This window comes from Primulina huaijiensis, chromosome 2, assembly GCF_012295235.1.
Source record: "Primulina huaijiensis isolate GDHJ02 chromosome 2, ASM1229523v2, whole genome shotgun sequence".
NCBI lineage: Eukaryota > Viridiplantae > Streptophyta > Magnoliopsida > Lamiales > Gesneriaceae > Primulina > Primulina huaijiensis.
The window spans coordinates 26,085,900-26,105,663 of record NC_133307.1 but is presented as its reverse complement, the minus strand read 5'-3'; the positions used below and the strand labels follow the sequence as shown (position 1 = coordinate 26,105,663).

At 32.6% G+C, this 19,764-nt stretch overlaps 3 protein-coding genes across 3 annotated transcripts; 2 read left to right on the top strand and 1 right to left on the bottom strand.

Moving 5' to 3' along the window:
- Positions 1-2,739: 2,739 nt before the first annotated feature.
- On the bottom strand, positions 2,740-6,355 carry LOC140971042 (probable serine/threonine-protein kinase WNK5). Its single transcript, XM_073433094.1, has 7 exons — positions 5,693-6,355; positions 4,837-5,102; positions 4,519-4,742; positions 4,256-4,413; positions 3,871-4,183; positions 3,428-3,772; positions 2,740-3,337 (listed from the first exon to the last, which is right to left on the bottom strand). Exons 1-7 carry the CDS (start codon positions 5,774-5,776, stop codon positions 2,931-2,933), a joined length of 1,797 nt encoding a protein of 598 aa, XP_073289195.1. The 5' UTR covers positions 5,777-6,355; the 3' UTR covers positions 2,740-2,930.
- Positions 6,356-7,758: 1,403 nt separating this feature from the next.
- LOC140971041 (uncharacterized) lies at positions 7,759-12,285 on the top strand. Its single transcript, XM_073433093.1, has 9 exons — positions 7,759-7,939; positions 8,032-8,094; positions 8,204-8,259; positions 8,724-8,817; positions 9,955-10,015; positions 10,744-10,825; positions 11,358-11,413; positions 11,671-11,734; positions 11,871-12,285. The coding sequence occupies exons 1-9, from the start codon at positions 7,823-7,825 to the stop codon at positions 11,932-11,934; spliced, it is 657 nt and encodes a 218-aa protein (XP_073289194.1). The 5' UTR covers positions 7,759-7,822; the 3' UTR covers positions 11,935-12,285.
- A 979-nt stretch (positions 12,286-13,264) lies between these two features.
- LOC140957922 (beta-D-glucosyl crocetin beta-1,6-glucosyltransferase-like) lies at positions 13,265-14,632 on the top strand. Its single transcript, XM_073415350.1, has one exon. The coding sequence runs from the start codon at positions 13,265-13,267 to the stop codon at positions 14,630-14,632; it is 1,368 nt and encodes a 455-aa protein (XP_073271451.1).
- The last annotated feature ends 5,132 nt before the right edge of the window (positions 14,633-19,764 follow it).

Genomic DNA, 19,764 nt, shown 5'->3' with positions numbered 1-19,764 from the left:
ATATATATAAAAGTTGGAAATGAGCATAGGGCTATGGGGGCTATTATTTGAAAATTGGATGTCTTCTCTTATAGGGAAAAACGAAGAATTAATTAATTCAGGTTAACTATAGATTATAGTCTTATGGAGTTAGCTACGATATGAAATTTAAGATGGTATAATTATATAGAGTAGGTTTTTTATGAGACGGTCTCACGAATCTTTATTTGTGAGACGGGTCAGTCCTACCAATATTCACAATAAAAAGTAATACTCTTAGCGTAAAAAGTAATATTTTTTTATGGATGACCCAAATAAGAGACCTGTCTCACAATATACGACCGTGAGATCGTCATATGTCTTCAGATTTCAAATTCTTTTGACCTACATTCTGTGGGGATCCCGTTTGTTCCTCGTCCACCAAAATTTTTGAACTTCGTCATATCTCGCCACTTAATTTTCAGTTTTTTCAACATACTTTCCTGCTAACAGTACACTTAAAATAGACATCCCTTGGAATAAACATTAATTTTGTACATTCTCAAACAAGTTCAATAAAATTTGAGAAACCACTTGTCCTTTTTCCAGACAACGCACAAAAGATGTATATTGATGCGCAATAAAATACTTACATCCACTCACATAATTATACATCTTACATTATTTACAAGATCTATTATAAATTATATTTATTGAAATGACATTAATGACCCCCTTCATGAAATAACATGAGTTATCTATTATATTTCTTTTAGAAAATGGCATTCAACAACAAACATTAGCTTTTGGATAAACGATAAATATTCAATTTTAAAAATATTATAATAAACTAAGTCACATGTTCGATTTCCATAAGTTATAATAAGGGTGTCAAAATCAAACACGATCCATCAACCCGACACGGTTCAAATGAAAAAAAATCAGGTTTGAATTTGAAGTTTTCAGATTCGAGTCATATCAGGTTGGACCCAATAGTTGACCCGAAAAATGATTGGGTTGGGTTGGGTTGGGTTGGGTTTGGTTTGGTTCAGGTAAACTCGGGTTGACTCGAAAATTTTAATTTTTTTTCAAAATAATATAATTAAGAAATATTACCTATATTTTTATATATTGTATGTCTGAAAAATATTTATTGTATATTTATATCATAAATTTTCATAATTTAATATTTATTTTGAATATTTTTTATTTTTTAAACAATTGTTTTTGATATGGTAAATATATTTTATTTTTTTACAATTAAAATTTCAAATTTGAATAATATATATGAGAGAGATTTTATTATTATGTGTTTATATTAAAATATTATTATTTTTTTTTTGAATTTATTTAAAAAAATTCAAAATCGAGTTGATCGGGTTGATTCGGGTTCGAGTTTGATTCGAGTTGATAGTTTTCGGGTTGGATTCAGGTTGATCAATTTTTAGATAGTATTATTGTTCAACCCGACCCAACTCACCTGACACTCTTACCCCACCCTGCCTACCAAACATTATGATCGATAATTGGGAATACAATATTTGGTTCTATTTTAATCATTATCATCTCCCCACTAGAGTTAATTGTTGGAACTAATGAATAAATGCAAAATTACAAATTTAATGCTGAAATTACCCAAGAAGCAAGGTATTCACAAAGTCAAGAAGCAAGGTATTCACAAAGTAAGAAATCTTGGAGGTTGTGTTTGTAGATTTGAGTGGGGTACTTGATGGAAACAGCCGACTAGTCAACTCTATACATACATATATCCATCGCTTTCCCAAACATTAAAACACAAAAAATATTTAGTGTTGTCGAGTGGAATCAAATAATCCCATGTCATCCTGATAATGCTCATTGCATATAATTAGTCTAAATTAGTTTATATATAATGCTTTTTGTACCTTAAAAAAGATTATTCTTCTTCAATTATTGTACTCTCTATCACACACAGTAAGAATTGTCAAAGTATAATGATTGTGTTGCTCCAAATAATTTAATACATAATGTAAATTGTAAGGTCTTGAAAAAAAACTTTTACAATCAATTTTTTTTAAAAAAAGAACGATTTTTCTTTTTAATTAGTGTAATATTATTTATTAAAAAAAAGTAAAGTATAAAGTTATACCCATTAATAGTAGTGGTTATTATGTGTGTAGTTAAATGCTGAGCCAAGTTGCATGGAGGAGCATTTATGGTAGCACCTGGATCCAGCTTAATTCACTGAAAGAGATGAGAGATTGGGTGATGTACCCATTTCCTAACTACCAATAGTAATAACTAGTCAATCTCCACATTACAATAATTGAAAATAACCCAAGTTACTTTGTCCTATCAAAATAAAGTTCTAGTATAAATTTGTGATGTTATTAAAATAATAATTCATAAGAGACCAGAGTTTATTAAAATAATAATTCATAAGAGACCAGAGTTTGGGTCGACCTCGACCCAAGTGTGAAGATCTCGACCCAGGTCGACCCAAAAAAAGAGCTCAACTCACCTCGACCTCGAGGTGTCGAGGACTCGAGGCAATATTTAAAGATTTTAACATTTCGTGTCGTTTCGTCGATCCGCGTCTTTCCACCGATAGCACGGTGTTTTCTATCTACATAACGACGACCCAAAGCATCAACGTTCACACCCGAAACTTCGTCAAGGTGGGCCTCGTTCCGATTCCAGAACGGCCGTTCTGATACCGTTTTTGCAAACCATGTCTGTATGAGTTTCACGTTCACTCAAAGTTCTGGATTATTCCTAGCAAGGATTGCCACAACTTTTAGGTTAAACTATAAAAGTGGATTTGTCACAAAAACAAAACCTTTATTACAAATGTGTAACATTCTACATGCATGCCCAACGTTGGCACGTCTAGCGAACTGAAGCAACCTTTTAAGGTTCAAACTCGAATATCACACCACACGACAAATCAAAAACAACAAAAAAGCATCACACTGAGAATCTTAATGGGAATTTCACCATTTGAATTCCCTCGTCCTGCTTTCCCAGCCACGGCTCCTTCCACCACGATCAACTGGCTCATGGTAACCGATATGCTCGATCGCCCCCACGGTCTTGAATGAGCGCCGCCTGCTCATCTCCTCCACCAGTGTTTGATGCAACAGTTGGCTACGCATATTCATCACCGATTCGGCCCTCAGCATTTTCTGCCGGTGCTTTGAGCTACAATCCACCTCATTATATGTGTTCCAGTTTCTGGCCCTACTCCCAGATTCAGGGCAAAATCTTGTGCTTTTTTGGGCCTTTTTGTGAGAGATTGATATATGATCATCCTCATTTTCTGAGCAGTACTTTATATTCGAGTAGTTGTAAGAGTAAGATGAGCTGTGAGAGCTGGCATCATCATGATATTTCGACTCCTCTGCATTAAGATGACATATAGAAGTCAGATAAACGAATATAATTCAATACTTGTAAGCTAAAGGAATGGAAACAAATGAAATTGCCATGCCTTTAAGCCAATCATGGAGTGCACTTGTTGTCTCATATTGGAAGGGAGGAAGACCTGGCAGGGAGACCTGGGAGGAAGATTGGGATGAGGACGAGTAAAAAGGATGGAGCGGAGTGCTATTTTCGTCACAATCATCATTATAATTGAAACTATGCTGCTCATGGATTTGAGCTGAGATGGAATCTTTCCAGGATGGGACCAACGCAGAAATTTCTTTATCAATCATATCAGCAATCTCAAATGGTTCCCAATCAGTTATCTCTAATTCCTTTACCATTTCTATGGCAACATCCAATGGAGTGTCGCTTGTAGTGTCGAACGGGAAGTGTATATTTCTAGCCAGACCTGTGAAATTCATGCCACAAAGTAGTGTTAACTTGGGAAGTATAATTCAAGGTGATTAAGCGGAATCTAAAGTTTTAATCAGAAACAGTGCAATATACCATCTTTATCCGAAATCTGTACTTTGAGAAATATGGTATCATCTGCGGAATTCATAGTCCCCTCGATCGTCATGTCATTGTTCTTCGTACCAACACCCGATGGCTGTTTCAAATCCTGGGCTTTTCCGCTCATTGAAACCTTCTGAGCAGGAATCTTGATGGCTGGAAGTTCCTCTTCCTCTTCAGTTGAAAGAAAAGGATCCATTAAAAGTTGGCTCGCAGATGGTCTATCGGGAGCTTTCTCCAAGCATCTCCCGACAAATCTCCGAGCTTCCTCATCTTCAATCTGATAAAATGCACTGGGCAGCTTTCCCTATTTCCACAAGGCATAACAAGTCATGCGAGCTACCGATAAATTGACCATTTGAATCAAATCATTGCTTACCGAAGTGACTTTCTTGTAAATTTGAGCAGGGTTGGAGCACTCGCTGTATGGATAATCAGAAGTAAGCATTTCAAGAACACATAGACCGAAAGAGTAAACGTCAACCAGCTCATCATAGTCCTCTTCATATAATTCTGGTGCCATAAACTCAGGTGTACCTGATGGTTTTCATAAAAATCATATTATATATTAGTATAATTTCTTCACCAATTTAAGTTTCACTTTAAGTATAGACTGTAACGAGAAAAGAAGGAAAGAATTGCCTATGACACTGTGGGCATGGTTTGATCCTTTTAGTATGGCCGCGAGCCCCAGATCACCAATCTTAACCTGGCCAAGATGTCCATTCACAAAGATGTTGTCGCATTTGAGATCCCTATGAATCACCGGAGGATCATGACTGTGCAAATACTCAAGCCCCTCGAGGATCTGGCGAGCCCAATCCTTAATGGCATGAATATTCACACGCTTATATCTCTTCCTATATCTGCATCCCATCATGTTGAAAAGTTATTCTCATAAAAAGGCAGAAGACTATACTACTATATCATTTCAAAAACAAGATTGATGCGTGATATTACTCTCTGAGGGAGCCGGATGTGAACATTTCAGTAATGAAGTTGAAAGTTCTTCGATCAACATCGATCCAGGAAGCACAAAATTTCATTATAGAGTTGTGATTGAGATTCTTGAGAAGGTGGACTTCAGAGTAAAGCCTCTGTAACTCCTCAGGTGACTTAGAAACATTATCAAGTTTCACTTGATTCCATGCTACTTCTATCCCAAGAAACTCATCGAAGCCCCTATACACGGTCTTCATTGCTCCTTTACCAAGAACATCCTTAAACTGAAAAGATTGGAAAAAAAGTCAGCATATGAGTGATTCATAGATCCTGATCTTCAACGACAATGTTTCGAAATCATAACGATTGCTAGTGCTGGAAAAGGCTCTACACCACATAATTGAGGCATACTAATACCTAAATTTCTAACATCAGAATGACCAAACTTGTCATATTATATGTCAAGAACTATATATCTCTTCATTCAACTAATCACTTTTAGCCGGTGAGAATTTGATCTCAAAAAAATTGGAATTTCTTCTTGATTGTTCTGATCTCGTAGCAGCTGCTGAGCCCTCATCCATAAATTGCAATATTTCATTTAGAGTTTTAGCCTTCTTACTGTCGTTGACTTTTATCCATGTTTCATATGCACATATATCACATGCTCTCAACTTGCTTAATTGGGAGTATAAAAAAGTTCATTGAGATTGAAGAAATTGTCACAATAAATTAGCCATCTAAGAAGTGGCTATATTTTCACAAGTACCTTTTTTTTGTTTTAGCTTCAGCAAACCATGAAATAACAGGAGGACACCTTATATAAGGCAAAATAAAACCAACGAAGAAAAGCTCAGAAGTTGCGAAAACTTACTCGACCATATCTTTCAGACGGATCCATCTCTACGTAGCACAGCTTCATATTTTCTTCGTCGACAAGCACCCCAACTTTATACATGATCGCGTAATTTAAATATTCGAAGTTGTAATTCCTTATGATACTACTACGGACGTTCTAGCTAGTTCTACACACGCACGTACTTGAATTTCTTGAAATATTAATTAATGAATGACACAGAAATATATTAACTAAAGAGACGCTAGATCCGCGGTTTTCCTTCGTGATTTTCATAGGAAAAGACACCAAACAAGAGCCAGAAGAGCCTTGAGTAATCAATCCTCAGCATGATCCAACCCGTTGCCATAACCGAGCGAGGAGATTGGTATTTGCGATCCGAAATCATTTTCGACGAGATATAATGCAAGGGAAACTGTTGTAGGTGGAGATGATGGATGAAAAGGAAAATAATTTATCAGTGGAACAAATTTTCAGAGGCTGCAATGATGAGAAAGTGGGGTATTCCTGAATTTGAAGAATCGGTGTCCAAGGTTTTTGATCTCCATCGATCACACAATGAATTATATTCTTGTGTTCGTTTGATGCAAAGCTGGAAGAAGACTTTGTATTCCTTCTTGAATAACTTTCTGGAGTCGAATGAGTAATTTATACACGAAAAGGGCATCGCTGCAAATTGAATATATATACAAATACAGTATATATATGTTGTTTAAAATGTCCATTGGGAACCCATAATGGATGTGCATAAGCAAAACCAAATATATTATCAAATGAAAATGACAACATATTTGACTTTCCAGCTGTTGATTTTTGTTAAAAAAATAATCATATGATGCAACAAAGCCAATCGATATTATTAGACTTGTTCACTGGATTGGATGATATTCAAATGGGTTTGGATTTTTAATATTTGTTACCCGCAATCAATGGATTAGGGAAAATGGCTTCTATTTTGTTTTACCTCTTGGAGGTTGCGAATATCATACCAGCGATCACAATTGCATGGGTTCATCGAAGCTTAAAGTGAATCATTTTGGACCTCAGATTAAGTATATACTTATTTAATTGTAAAGCGTGTATTTCATCGGCAATCTAAAATACCAAGAAAATAAAGTCAACTATGTGAAAGCTTCAAATCTACTTCCAACTCAAAATCGTCTATCACAAGCACAAATGTGTTGAGCAAATTTAATTCGGAAATTTCATTTTCCAAATGAGAGAATGCATATATGGATTATTCTACGCTACACTCGAAGTAGGTAAAATATTAGACATTAGATCAATCCGCATTTATGTCAACTTTTATAAAAATATGAGTGACCCACATTATCTAATACCATTGGAACAAATGAGAAACACTCCTGCTATAATATAAACTAACCATGTATATATGGTTCTACCACAATAGAAAATCTCTCTCTTCTCTAAACAAAACTATTAAGGTATCGTTTGGTTCGTGGTATGAGACAAATAGTATTGAGGTAAGTAATATTTTTTAATAATAAAATATATAAAATGATAGTTAATATGGTGTTTGATTTGATTGATTAATTTGATTAAATTTGAGATAATGTGATATTAACGTTTTGTCCTTTTGAAAATATTAATAAAATACTTATAATATTATTTATTAAAGGTAATGTTGTAATTTCAATTCAATGATTTGATTGATGTGAGATAAATGATTTGTGATTTGATTGATTTAAAATAAATTATTGGCAGATGGATAAATAATATCGTACACCAAACCTGAGATTAGATTGGATAAAAATACTGATAAAAATATAAATAAATAATATAACGAACCAAAACAGTACCTTAAGACATCAATAAATAATAATCAAACCAACACTATGAGATGATAAAATAAAAGACCAGGACTACATTAGATCAGAGATGTAAAATTTAACCCACCGTATAAAATAGATGGATTGATTGACAATTAACCCGACGTTCCGAAATTAGATAGATATGTCAGGTCGGACTGTCATGTCAAATAACTTTCATATAAATAAATTTAATTAAAATGACCCAATGGATTCAGGCCCATGATTGAAGCCCAAATATTGTATTTAGTTGTCACACCGTGCGAAATATGCAAATTTACCCAAATCGCCGACTGAACTGTGGCCTGAAAATTGCAGAATGGCCGTCCCTATGGTGATGGTGGTTATGCTCTTACTAAGTTCTGCGACTACGATTTCATTCGCTTATCGGCCGGGAGACATCGTTCCGATGAGTCGCAAGTGGCAGTACCACTCTGTATGTCTTTCTCTTTTTGGTTGAGGTGTGAATTGATTTATCAAGTATTGTCACTTCATTTATCCATGGTTTTTGGATTCAAAAAATTGTAGGAGAGAACGATGTGGCATGATATGATCGGGAGGCATTGCCCAATCTTCGCTGTTAATCGTGAGGTAATTTAATTTTTCATTAATTTTACCTATATTTTGCTAGGTTTACTTTATTTTGCTTTTGGATTCTTTTTATATGGTTTATGAAATCGGAGTTCATTTCGGTGCACAGGCGTTGATTCCGCTACCTAAGCCGACGGGATACACTGGAGCTGACCCGTACAAAATGTGTGCCATGAAATTCTATATGTGGTTTTATTATTTCGCTTTTGTTGTTCCATTGGGTGTTTTGTTTTTCCCTAAATAAAATGAGATTTGTATCGATTGCTGTTTCTATCGCTTCCCAAGCTGCTAAATTAGTACATTTTTTGCTGACAATTAATTAGCTAGACCTTAATTGTATACCCTTGTGGCATACGTGAGTAAATGTATAGTTCTTTTAACGTGATTCTGAGGCGGATGTGTTACTCTGGCACGCCCAAATTTTCAATGGCATAGCTCCTTGACATCTACTGTACATGTGAGGTGGTGTAAGAAACTATCGGAAAACTTTGAGATATCAATGTGCAATGGTGATGTTTTTTGGTTTTGAACTTTGACATCGAGTTTAATTTATATTGTCAATTGGCGACATTATGTTTACGTTATTTGTACAGGTTATTGTATTTATTTGAATGATGATTGATGTGCAGATCATTTCAAGTTGGAAGAGAGAAATTTCATATTCCATGGCTTTTTGTTATCAATCGCAAGAGCTCAGAGGTCCCAATGATTGAGATGCATTTGGTAAGGCATCTGTTCAAATAAATATTGTTTATATGGCTTGAAACTGATCATCATATCCATGCCATATGGAGCTTGAGAGTTTGTTGTCTTTATCTGCTAGTTTTTAACTCAGAGCACCTTAGTCTTGTTGAAAATTATCGTACAAGATTACAATAATTGTAAGTATTAATTGGCATGAAGTATTAAAAAACCTAAAGAAAATTAGCTCTACTGTTGAGTTAAGAGACTGGTGGTAGAACCCACAAACAGTTGGAAGAACCACATCTAACAGAATAGAAACTTTCAAATATTAATCTAAATTAATTTTTAAACAACTACTGGAAAATTAGCTTTGCCATTGAATTAGTAGACTGGTGGTAGAACCAACAGATAAAAATCAAATGTGGCAGTCAACTTCAAATGCTTGACTGGTAAGAGTCTAAATTCTAGTGGTAGGTCTAAACACAGAAGCAAAATAATAACATTGAGATGGTGGTGAAACAAGCCAAGTGAAATAGACAATACTTCTGAACTATGGTTTAGTAGAGAACCAAATATGGTTCTTCGGTTTCTTAAACCTAGTTCAATAGAGGTTAAATGTATTTTAATCTTGTAAAATAAGTAAACAATACCGAGGCTTGTGTGACTTACAGTTTTCTTATAACAAATTTGTCATTTACATGATGGTGCCTTTTCATGGGACACAACAACTAAAAATTAGTAACAATTAAGCACAAATTATTACATCAGGAGAACGTAACGCATAGGGAAGCAAGGCAGCAACTTCAGGGATAACCTACAATTAGATTATTCCCATCAATAGCCCCACTAATTCCATATGCAAAGGCATTTAGAGCCCATTGTCTCCTATCGGACATGAACTAACAATTCTCCACTGCCATAAATACTATAAACATCGGAGATGAAGCGTCAACTCTATGAATAGCAATCAAATTCAATTACGAAATCGAATGGTTCAAATCATATCCTTGATTTATTTCTCAATTCAATCACAACCCCTCCCAAATCTTATGGAATTCAAGCTACAATTTTCATGCACACAAGTCTAATTTTCATTAAGTTTGTATGCTTTACATTTATTTATGAGTTTATCAGGTTGGTTTGAATGTGATTGAAAGTTGTATTCATGTTTTCCAGAGGTATTCCGGGGGAGATTTGCATGGTGTCACCGCTAGAGTCGTTGATATGCCTAACCACTGTATGTTTTACTTAACCGGCATAGTTTCATCCCTTGTCTATTAATCTTTGCTGGTTTTTGCGATGATGATGACTAGTACCATTTTGAAGTGCAAAACTGTTAAGAAGTAATTATATTAAATATCTGGATGTAACATCAGCAAAATATTTATTATATTCTGTTAAATATGCTCGCTAGGTCTAGACTCTAGAGGGCTCTTTGTGACCATTGTAGTTTCTGTCAATGCCATCGAATCAGTGTGTTTTATTATTCCAAATAAATGTAATTTCATGGATATTACAAAGCTTTTCATCATTAAAATAATATGAAGGAAGGAAGATGGAACTCTTTAATATCACCTCATTATGTATGGACAAAATCATCCTAGGGAGTTGTTGTTCTATACTTGTCCAATACTAATTAATGCTCTTCTTGAAAAATGACCTCTTCTTGGAATTTAGGTTTATGGGTTTCAAGTTTCACATTTTCAGGTCATATACTGTAGTCTTATCATATTGGGACTTGTTCTTTTCCCTGTCTTCTAAGCCTCGTAAAGCATGTTAGATGGTGATAATGATGTCATGTAATCATCATATGCTTAATATAATAATTTTGGTTGCTTTGCAATAAATTTGTTGAATTGAACTATGTTTATCTATAGTTTTATTTATATTGTGTCGTCTATGAGTCTCAAGCAAATAGCTTGATAGCTGTAGGAAAAATATCTCACGTATCCTAACATTGAACAGATGTAGAACTTCATCCGGATATCCGTAAGCAATTTTGGGATCAGCAACAATGGCCAAAGCATATTCTTGTGAGATACACATGGTAAGTTTCTGTTTGTCAATTGGCTCGTATTTATGGATGATGTTATCAGGCATAAGGTGGTGGCAAATATAGATTCTGTAAAAATGATAATTCTGGTATGATGATATCTGCCTACGGGTTATGCTAATGAGTTCGATTTAGTCTGCTTTTCATGCCGACACCTACTTGCTTTGCTTTTATTGTGTGGTAGATGTTCTGAAACTGACAATCGATTTTATTTGACGGAAAATATTCGCTCTCGTTCCAATTTTGATATCTGTGATTTGGCTAATTTGTATGTCAGATAACTTTAAATTGTGGCATGTAGATATTTTGCAACACTAAAAGCAGTGTTTCATAGCAACACTCAAAGCAGTGTTTCATAATAATGTGAGAAATTGTTCCTTGATAAGTTTCGAGAATTTCATAGATTTATATTAAAGAAGGTAATTATTTCTTGCTGGAATCTGCTGTCCTATACTGTAAATGTTGTGTATTACTCATTTCCTTTTTCTTTTTTGGTATCACGACGGAATATTTTTTCTGATTTCAGGGAAGAGCAATCCGAAATAGATGTGACTTCTGGATTCTATGTTCTGTTTGGATCAGGTACACAGCATTCCCTTGAAATGGATGGGCTACTTGCTAGTTATACTAAGGTTAAGATGGTTTTGAGTTTTGAGGTGCTATTTGAATATATCTTTCCTTGATGTGAATAGCCTTCATTCTCTATGGTCCTGAGCATGATCAAGTCGAGTGTCATTCCACAATTACTGTAGCATTTCGTTGGCACTTTTTTAGATACCATGGATGCTGAAAGTATGTTACTATCATGTCTCTAAAACTCTCAATTTCTTGGCAACCAGGGGTGATACTAGCTTTTATTCTTGCAATCTATGTATTACAATCTTCTCGGGATAAATTCGCCAGGTGAATATCGCGATACTCATTCTATAATCTTTATCCATCAGTTACTATAAGATTAAAAAAGGTTCCGGGATGCTTGAACTTGTGATTGGTCTTGGCCACACACCTTATATGCTGATTGTTAGAATACTACTTATAGGTTTGTTAAGGAGACAGTAGCTGAGAGCAGCATGCCTGCCGGGGGTGTTGCTAAAGTTGAATGACCTTTTTTATGACACTTGCAAATCTGTAGCAAGTGAAGGGGATGAATAGTGGGAAAGGTCGGGAACCAGCTAAAAGAAAACTTTGTAGTGCGTCAAATATCGGTATCTTTTCGCTCAAAACACGTGTATCACAGTGTTTATCATGCTCTGTTGATTCCCAGCGCTTGTAGTTGATTAAAACGTCAATGAAGTCATACTCAGAATCAGGAATGAATGTATGATATTTTGACCTGATTGATAGCAATTGAATCGAGCCTTCAAAGTACTCTGCTAAATTATGAAAAGATATTGTAAGAATATGTACATCTTTTTCAGTATATTCTAAAGTGGAGAATGGATTTCATGCGTACCTTTGTGATTTTGAGGCAATCCACATTATCCTTTACTTTGATATCAGTTTCCTAATTTGGGCATCTTAAACTCGCATTAATTCCCCATAGAGTGGATAAACTCTCTTATTGTTATGTGCGATAGTTTTAAAGTAGTCATCATATAAAATGCACGTTTCTGTTTTCATTGCAAGATATATTTTTCGTGATAATAATATATGGTGGGAGTGACTGACATAACCATCAATAATAATTAATTTAAATTAACATATTTCCTAAAATTTAGAAAGACACGTTAGGTTTTCAAGGATCGTAATTCCTTTGTTCCTTTCTATGTGTCCAGAAATCGTTAAAACATACCATACATTAATTATCTAGGCCAATTCCAAATTTAATAAGGAAAATGTTGTGTATAATAAAAGTCAGAAATTGGATTATAAAATGTATACTTTATATTTTATTTGAAAAAATCTTTCAAAAATTAAATAATTTTGTAATTTCAAATACAAATTGTAATATTTTTGAGTAGATCTCTTGTGAGACGGTCTCACGAATATTTATCTGTGAGACCGGTCAACCATACCGATATTCACAATAAAAAGTAATACTCTTAGCATAAAAAATAATACTTTTTCATGGATGACCCAAATAAGAGATCCGTCTTACAAAATACGACCCGTGAGACCGTCTCCACAAGTTTTTACCAATATTTTTTGTACATGTAGCATGATCCGTTCAATAATTATCCAAATCCAAAACTAAAAAAAGAAAAAGAAAAGAGGTTTCCTTACATTTCCTTGACCAAATGGAATGTAGATATCTCGAATAATTCGAACATTACTGTATATATGCAAGAATATCTAATATATATGTCCTAGATTTAATCATTATGAAATATTCCTTATCCAACGTCCACAACAGTTATAAATTAACTGTAAGTCTTTCATTGCGAACTCATAATAGAACAACGTACACACGAGCCTTGTATTTTAATTCGAATAATGGAGTCTTTGATGAATGATAAGGTAACTATTCGTGTTCTTATGTTTCCATGGCTTGCTTATGGTCACATATCTCCATACCTAGAATTAGCCAAACGGCTTGCTGATAGAAATTTCTTCATTTATTTGTGTTCAACTCCTGCAAATCTAAGCTCCATAAAGAGCAAAATTAGTGAAAAACTTGCTCTCAAAATTCAACTGATTGAATTACATTTGCCGGTTTTACCCAATCTTCCCGCGAGTTATCACACTACAAATGGCCTCCCACCCCATCTGATGCCAGTCCTCAAAAATGCCTTTGAGATGTCAACCTTCAAATTTTCGTTTATTCTCAAAACTATCAAGCCTGATCTGTTGATATACGATTTTCTTCAACCATGGGCTCCTCTAGCTGCTGCAGCTATTAAAATCCCTGCGGTTGAGTTTATTACTAGCAGTTCCACGATGACTGCCTTCATGTTTCACTTTTTCAAGACACCAGATGTCGAGTTTCCTTTCCCTTCGATATTTTATCGTGATTATGAGTTTGTTCATCGCGCCAAGTTGCTGGAGTCGACGGCGGATGAGCAAGTGAAAGAGATTGCCTTTCAAGGGATTGAGAGATCGAATGGGATTGTTTTGGTGAAGGGTTTCGAAGAAGTTGAAGGAAGATACATTGATTATCTTTCTAAGTTGCTTGGGAAGAAAGTTGTTCCTGTGGGCGCTTTGGTTTCTGACCCTAGTGTTGAAGTGGATGAGACGTCCGAAGTTATGGATTGGCTGGACCAGAAAGGTGAGAAATCCACTGTTTTTGTTTCTTTTGGTAGTGAATATTTTCTGAAAAATGATGATATGAACGAACTTGCTCATGGTTTAGAGCTGAGCAAAGTGAATTTCATATGGGTCGTAAGGTTTCCTAAAGGAGAGAAAATCGAACTCGAAGAATCTCTACCAGAAGGGTTTTTGGGGAGGGTTAAAGGAAGGGGTTTGGTGGTTAGGGGATGGGCTCCACAGAACAAAATCTTGGAGCATGAGAACATTGGCGGATTTATTAGTCATTGCGGATGCAGTTCAATAATGGAAGGCATGTATTTTGGGGTTCCAGTCATAGCCATGCCAATGCACCTTGACCAACCTATCAATGCTAGGCTTATTGAAGAATTAGGCATTGGATCAGAGGTCGTGAGAAACAAATTCGGGAGGCTCGACAGGGCTGCAGTGGCGGCGGTGATACAGCAAGTGGTCGTGGATAGTGGCGGAGAATCTATTCGGACAAAGGCGAGAGCGTTAAGCGACAAAATGAGAATGAAGAGGGATGCGGAGATTGATGACGTTGTCCGTGAGTTTGAGAAACTTTGTTCCGACAGTAAACGTGTGTCGCAGTGCTGATATTGCTGTTTTTATGTAATGTTCGATTTTATGTTTTTAGATATAAGATCGAATATTTTTGGCTTGTTTAGGTTTGTAGCATGCATGGCATGCAATGGATCCATCGAATTTCAGCAGTCATAAATAATTTATGTAATTCCCTTTGAGACAGTCTAAATATTAATTAATACTCAGAAATTAGTGACTTACCATCAATTGCATTTCATGTCGAGTACTCTTGAATGGAAAATTAATTTTGGTCGCTTGTTTTGCTTCACAAGTACGAACTTGACTAATTATATATTGAGTATGTCTCTTATGAGACGGTCTCACGAATATTATCTGTGAGACGGGTCAACCCTACCGATATCCACAATAAAAATAATACTCTTAGCATAAAAAGTAATACTTTTTTATGGATGACCCAAATAAAAGACTCGTCTCACAAAATACGACCCGTGAGACCGTCTCACACAAGTTTTTGCCTTATATATTAGCCTATAGGTGAAATTAGCAACTTGAAAAGTTATGAATCAAAAACTAAATCAAAGTATCTAATTGGATTACAAGGGGAATCTTGTATTTGTATATCAAAATCGAAATATTTATATGGTATGGTAAATCTAATGATATACTTATAAAACAATCTTCAACCGTATACACACACACACACACACACACAACGACATAATCAATATCAAAACCAAAATTAAGACAATCTTCCCAGAAACATAAATGATCAGCAAGTAAATATTACAAGAGCTAGAGCCTAGAAGCTTATGTCACAAAATCCAGAATGAGATTCTCTTGAATTTTTAAAAATATTTCCATCCATCCATGAAAATGTCAAAAAATCAACTTTATTATTGTAAAGATTATGATATATATATTTTAAAAGATCGAATATTAATATTTAATCTTGTTTGATTGTGGTTTTCACAAGTCTGGAAAAAATATTGTTGTAATAAATAATAAGATTATGATATTATTTTATTATTATTTGGTAATTGAATAGGCGTCAGATTATATGTGTTATATATGTTAAAAGAAAATCAGTCTATGGGAAAAAATATGATAAAATTAGGTATGGTATACCCGGAGTAACATTTCACATATTTTTAATTGATTATCCCGTGGATCCCATATATTTTTATTTTGAATCGATAGTTATTATCTAATAGACCTCGCATATTTTTATTTTGAGTTATGCTCTGAGTAATGCTGATGTTCTCTACGATAATGATCATGACTAGTACGTTATGTCAGGTTAAATATGTTCCTATTGCTATTTAATATAGCTGGCTTTTGTAGCTGTTGGTAAAAGTTGAACATTTGCTTCAATTGTGGGCTTTAGCAACAAATTCTTTTTATTGAATAATATCTCCATCCACAAAAAAATAAAGATATAATATTAACAAAATTATTCCCCACCAAAATAACGTGATAATATCACAAGTAATTATAACATAAATTAAAGTTTCTCGTTTTTAAAATTTTTTCCAACAACTATCCGATCTCAATGTTTCGGGTGATCTACGTACTATTGAATTTGATGATTAAATGTTATTGCATGATATGATAAGGGAGGAGATGATTATTTATTATAGGGAAATTGATTATTCTAGTCTATTTCAAAGTCATAATTTTAAAAATGACCTTCTTTATTACATAATTTGCATTATGTCTTATATAATTTAAAAATCCTAAAATACCCTTTTTTTATGACCACACATGTTCCATTTTCTTGATTTATTTATTTAATTATCTATTTTTTTTATAGAATTGATTTAACATTTGTTCTGTTTTATTTAATTTATAAGATATTAATTTTTTAATACTACTTACTTATATCAATAAACATATTTTAATAAAATTATGAATGGTTAGTTTGAATTAGTGCATACGAAAACACCAAAGTTATAATATTTTAATTACGATTGTTGCTCATGAAAATAATCAAGTCAAATATTAAAAAAATTAAAATCAAAATTACAGCAATCAGTTCTAGGCAATATATTCTAATGATTTGACATAAAAAAAATTAGTAACAAACTGATTTTGTCATAACCCATATAACTACTCACACAGTACTATCAATATAAAATCAATTTTTTTTACGTAAAAGTTAAGTGGAAAAAAAGAAATTCATACTTGCTTAAAGAAATAGGATTGATGTATTTCACGGCCGCCTCTATACGCACGAAATTGATGAGATAATAAAATAAAGAGTTTGAGATGAATAAATTGATAGTGAATATGATTTAAAAGATAGGGGATATCTTTGTAATTTGATGTGATAAAAAGATTATTTTGGTAAATTAATTTAACTGAAGACTAAAATTGATTATAGCAATTGTGTAAAGTCTATTTAGGTAAATCTCTCTTATTTATAATGCATGATGTTAATTGTTATCAAATGATAAATAATTTTGGTTTCCTCAGTGTGTTTGGTTCAATAAAAAAAAAAGATTTTAAAGATATCCATGGATTTGGATTTCCATTTTGGTGTTTGCAGAAAACTAACGACTTTGAGTTGACAATTAAAACAATATTATTTAATATTAAAAATTTATATTTCTTATTTAAAAATATTTTTTTATTAATAATATCAATACTCATATATCATTTATCAAGAACAATAGTTTATTTTTTAACATGAAAAATATTTTTATTAAATTGATTTTTAACAAATGAAAACATGTAATGTTTATGAAGAGAGAATTTAAAAATAAAGTTACCAAATTTTGATAAATTAGATTTTAGTATTAAAAAGAATAAATTTTTTTCAAGAAAATGAAATATTTATTAAAATTTTAATATAAAATATTTTTAATTGATTTTTCAGTGTATATATAACTCAAACCCCATTGAATCTCACCAATTTTGTAAGGTTTTCCTTAGTTAAATTACATCTTGTAAAATACTAATCTCATTTTGAATTTTAATTGTTTGGTGCAATAATTATTCCTGCTGAGTAGAACAATCGAAATGTGGTGCTTTAGCAGTCGTACGGTTTAAAATATTTGAGTTGCACCATTACCATCAGATATAGTTTTTGGTAAAACGGCAAGTGTTCGATCATATAATTGGTATCAAAGTCAATGTCGTCACGGGTTCGATTCTCATTGATTGCAAGGAGTGTAATTATCGAGAGAGAGATTGTTGAGTGCAATAATAGCCCATATTGGGTAAAACAATCGAAACGTGTTGTTTGAGCTGTTGTACGGTTTAAAATATTTGAGTTGCACTATTATAACAAACTATAATTTTGGGTAAAACGATAAGCGCTCGGTCTAACATTAATCTTGCCAAATACAAAAGATATTTTCAATTCCAAATTCAATCAAACCTCATGCTACCAATCACAATGAAATCCCCGTGAGGTGATCATTTTAATTATACATATACTATTTACTATTATAGACTTTTCACCAACTTCATATGAAACTTTTAACCGGAAGACAATATATAACTTTGATAATTCAATGGTGTATAATTTGGATTGAGATATTTTAAATCAAATCAATTTGATTCTTTGGATGAATTTATAAGGGTATATTTCAAATCCATAATTAGTTGAATTTAATTAAATCAAAATCATTACCCAGATCAAATCTATTTCTTTTAAATAAATCATTTTATCCAAATACAGCCGTGTGTGTGAGGGTTCTTGTGTTAAGCCAAGTGCAATCCTCTCCTACACTTCCTCCTACATTTCCTCCTAAACATTTAAATTTAGTAAATTAATATGTTATATTTACTATTACTCAAATTAAACATTATATCTCTCTAACTTCTTGCTTTACAATATCTAGTATTTATGGAAATATTGTGAGATAATAAAAATCGTTTCTTTAAATAAATTTTATTTTATTTAAAAATTATTCACACTATAATAATATTCGTGCTTTTAAATAAATACACATGTATATAAGTATATTCATTCATAATAAAAAAAATTAAAAACATTGATTAAAATTTAAGATATAATATTTTTTATTTAACTAACTTCTATTGCAATTAAACTTATAATATTAGAACTAGCATAATGGATATCGAATTTTAAATTTGTTATTAAAATTTCTTAAATTAAAATTTGCGGAAAAATCTTCAAACATCAAATTAATTTCAATTTCTTCTTGAAACAATATTATTAAATTTCAACATCTAGAATATCATTACCCATTTTATGCTTATTAACATCAATTAAATTATCTTAGAGGAAACAAAATAAATTCAAACATGTGGAAAAAACAAAGATATAAAATGAATGAATACCACATGTCCGATTATCGAATTTTTTAAATCACACTAACTTGGTGAATCCATGAATTATTAACATAAATATAAAATATAATCTCAAAAATGTCTTTATCCTAATAATATAATTAATAAAACACATCAGCTTCCAATGTTCTATATCCTATTTTTCGGGCCTGTATTGGTGATCTATATCTTGGTTTCTAGAATCTTCTTCGTCCATGCATCAAATCTCCATTATAATTATTGAAACTAAACATATAATAAAATACTATAAGAAATATTTATTGATTTTAAATTTGTTATGAAAATTTCTTAAATTAACAATATGCATCAAATTTCAATTCTATTACAATAGTATCGAATTTCAACTTCAATAATATCACTACCAATTTTACGATTAATAAAATCAATTAAATTATTTTAGACGAAACACAATAAATTCAACATATGATTAAAAAAAGGTATAAAGTAAAAATATAATTTCGTAGTACGTTACCAAATTTAAGAGTTTAATTATTTCTTATAATATTTTATTGTAAGTTTGATTGCAATAGAAGTTAATTTACTTAAAAAATTGATATCTTAATTTTACTTTTTATTGATAGTATTAATTATTATATCTCAATACTCCTGTATTATAAAAAAACGAAAAAGTGAAAGAGATATTAGTGATTAATAAGAATGATATTTAATATGAAATATTAGTTACTAAATTTAAATATGTAGGAGAGGAGACTGCACTTGGTGTACTTGAGCCATTTACGTGAGAGCTAGTGAAACATTGGTACCAAATAGAAAAGAGGTGTGTGGGCACAATTTAATAAATATAAGCAATTATATTTAATGGGATGTCCACCTGAGATGTTGGCCAAATAATTTGATAAACTTCC

Bases quoted from the DNA above. Each gene is read 5' to 3' on its own strand.
- LOC140971042 (XM_073433094.1), bottom strand. From the start codon at position 5,776: ATGTATAAAGTTGGGGTGCTTGTCGACGAAGAAAATATGAAGCTGTGC. The intron at 4,184-4,255 runs GTAAGCAATGAT...TTGTGGAAATAG, and splicing joins TTTACAAGAAAGTCACTTCG to GGAAAGCTGCCCAGTGCATT. The intron at 3,773-3,870 runs GTATATTGCACT...TGAATTTCACAG, and splicing joins ACAGATTTCGGATAAAGATG to GTCTGGCTAGAAATATACAC.
- LOC140971041 (XM_073433093.1), top strand. From the start codon at position 7,823: ATGGCCGTCCCTATGGTGATGGTGGTTATGCTCTTACTAAGTTCTGCG. The intron at 8,260-8,723 runs GTGTGCCATGAA...ATTGATGTGCAG, and splicing joins GGAGCTGACCCGTACAAAAT to ATCATTTCAAGTTGGAAGAG. The intron at 10,016-10,743 runs GTATGTTTTACT...AACATTGAACAG, and splicing joins CGTTGATATGCCTAACCACT to ATGTAGAACTTCATCCGGAT.
- LOC140957922 (XM_073415350.1), top strand. From the start codon at position 13,265: ATGGAGTCTTTGATGAATGATAAGGTAACTATTCGTGTTCTTATGTTT.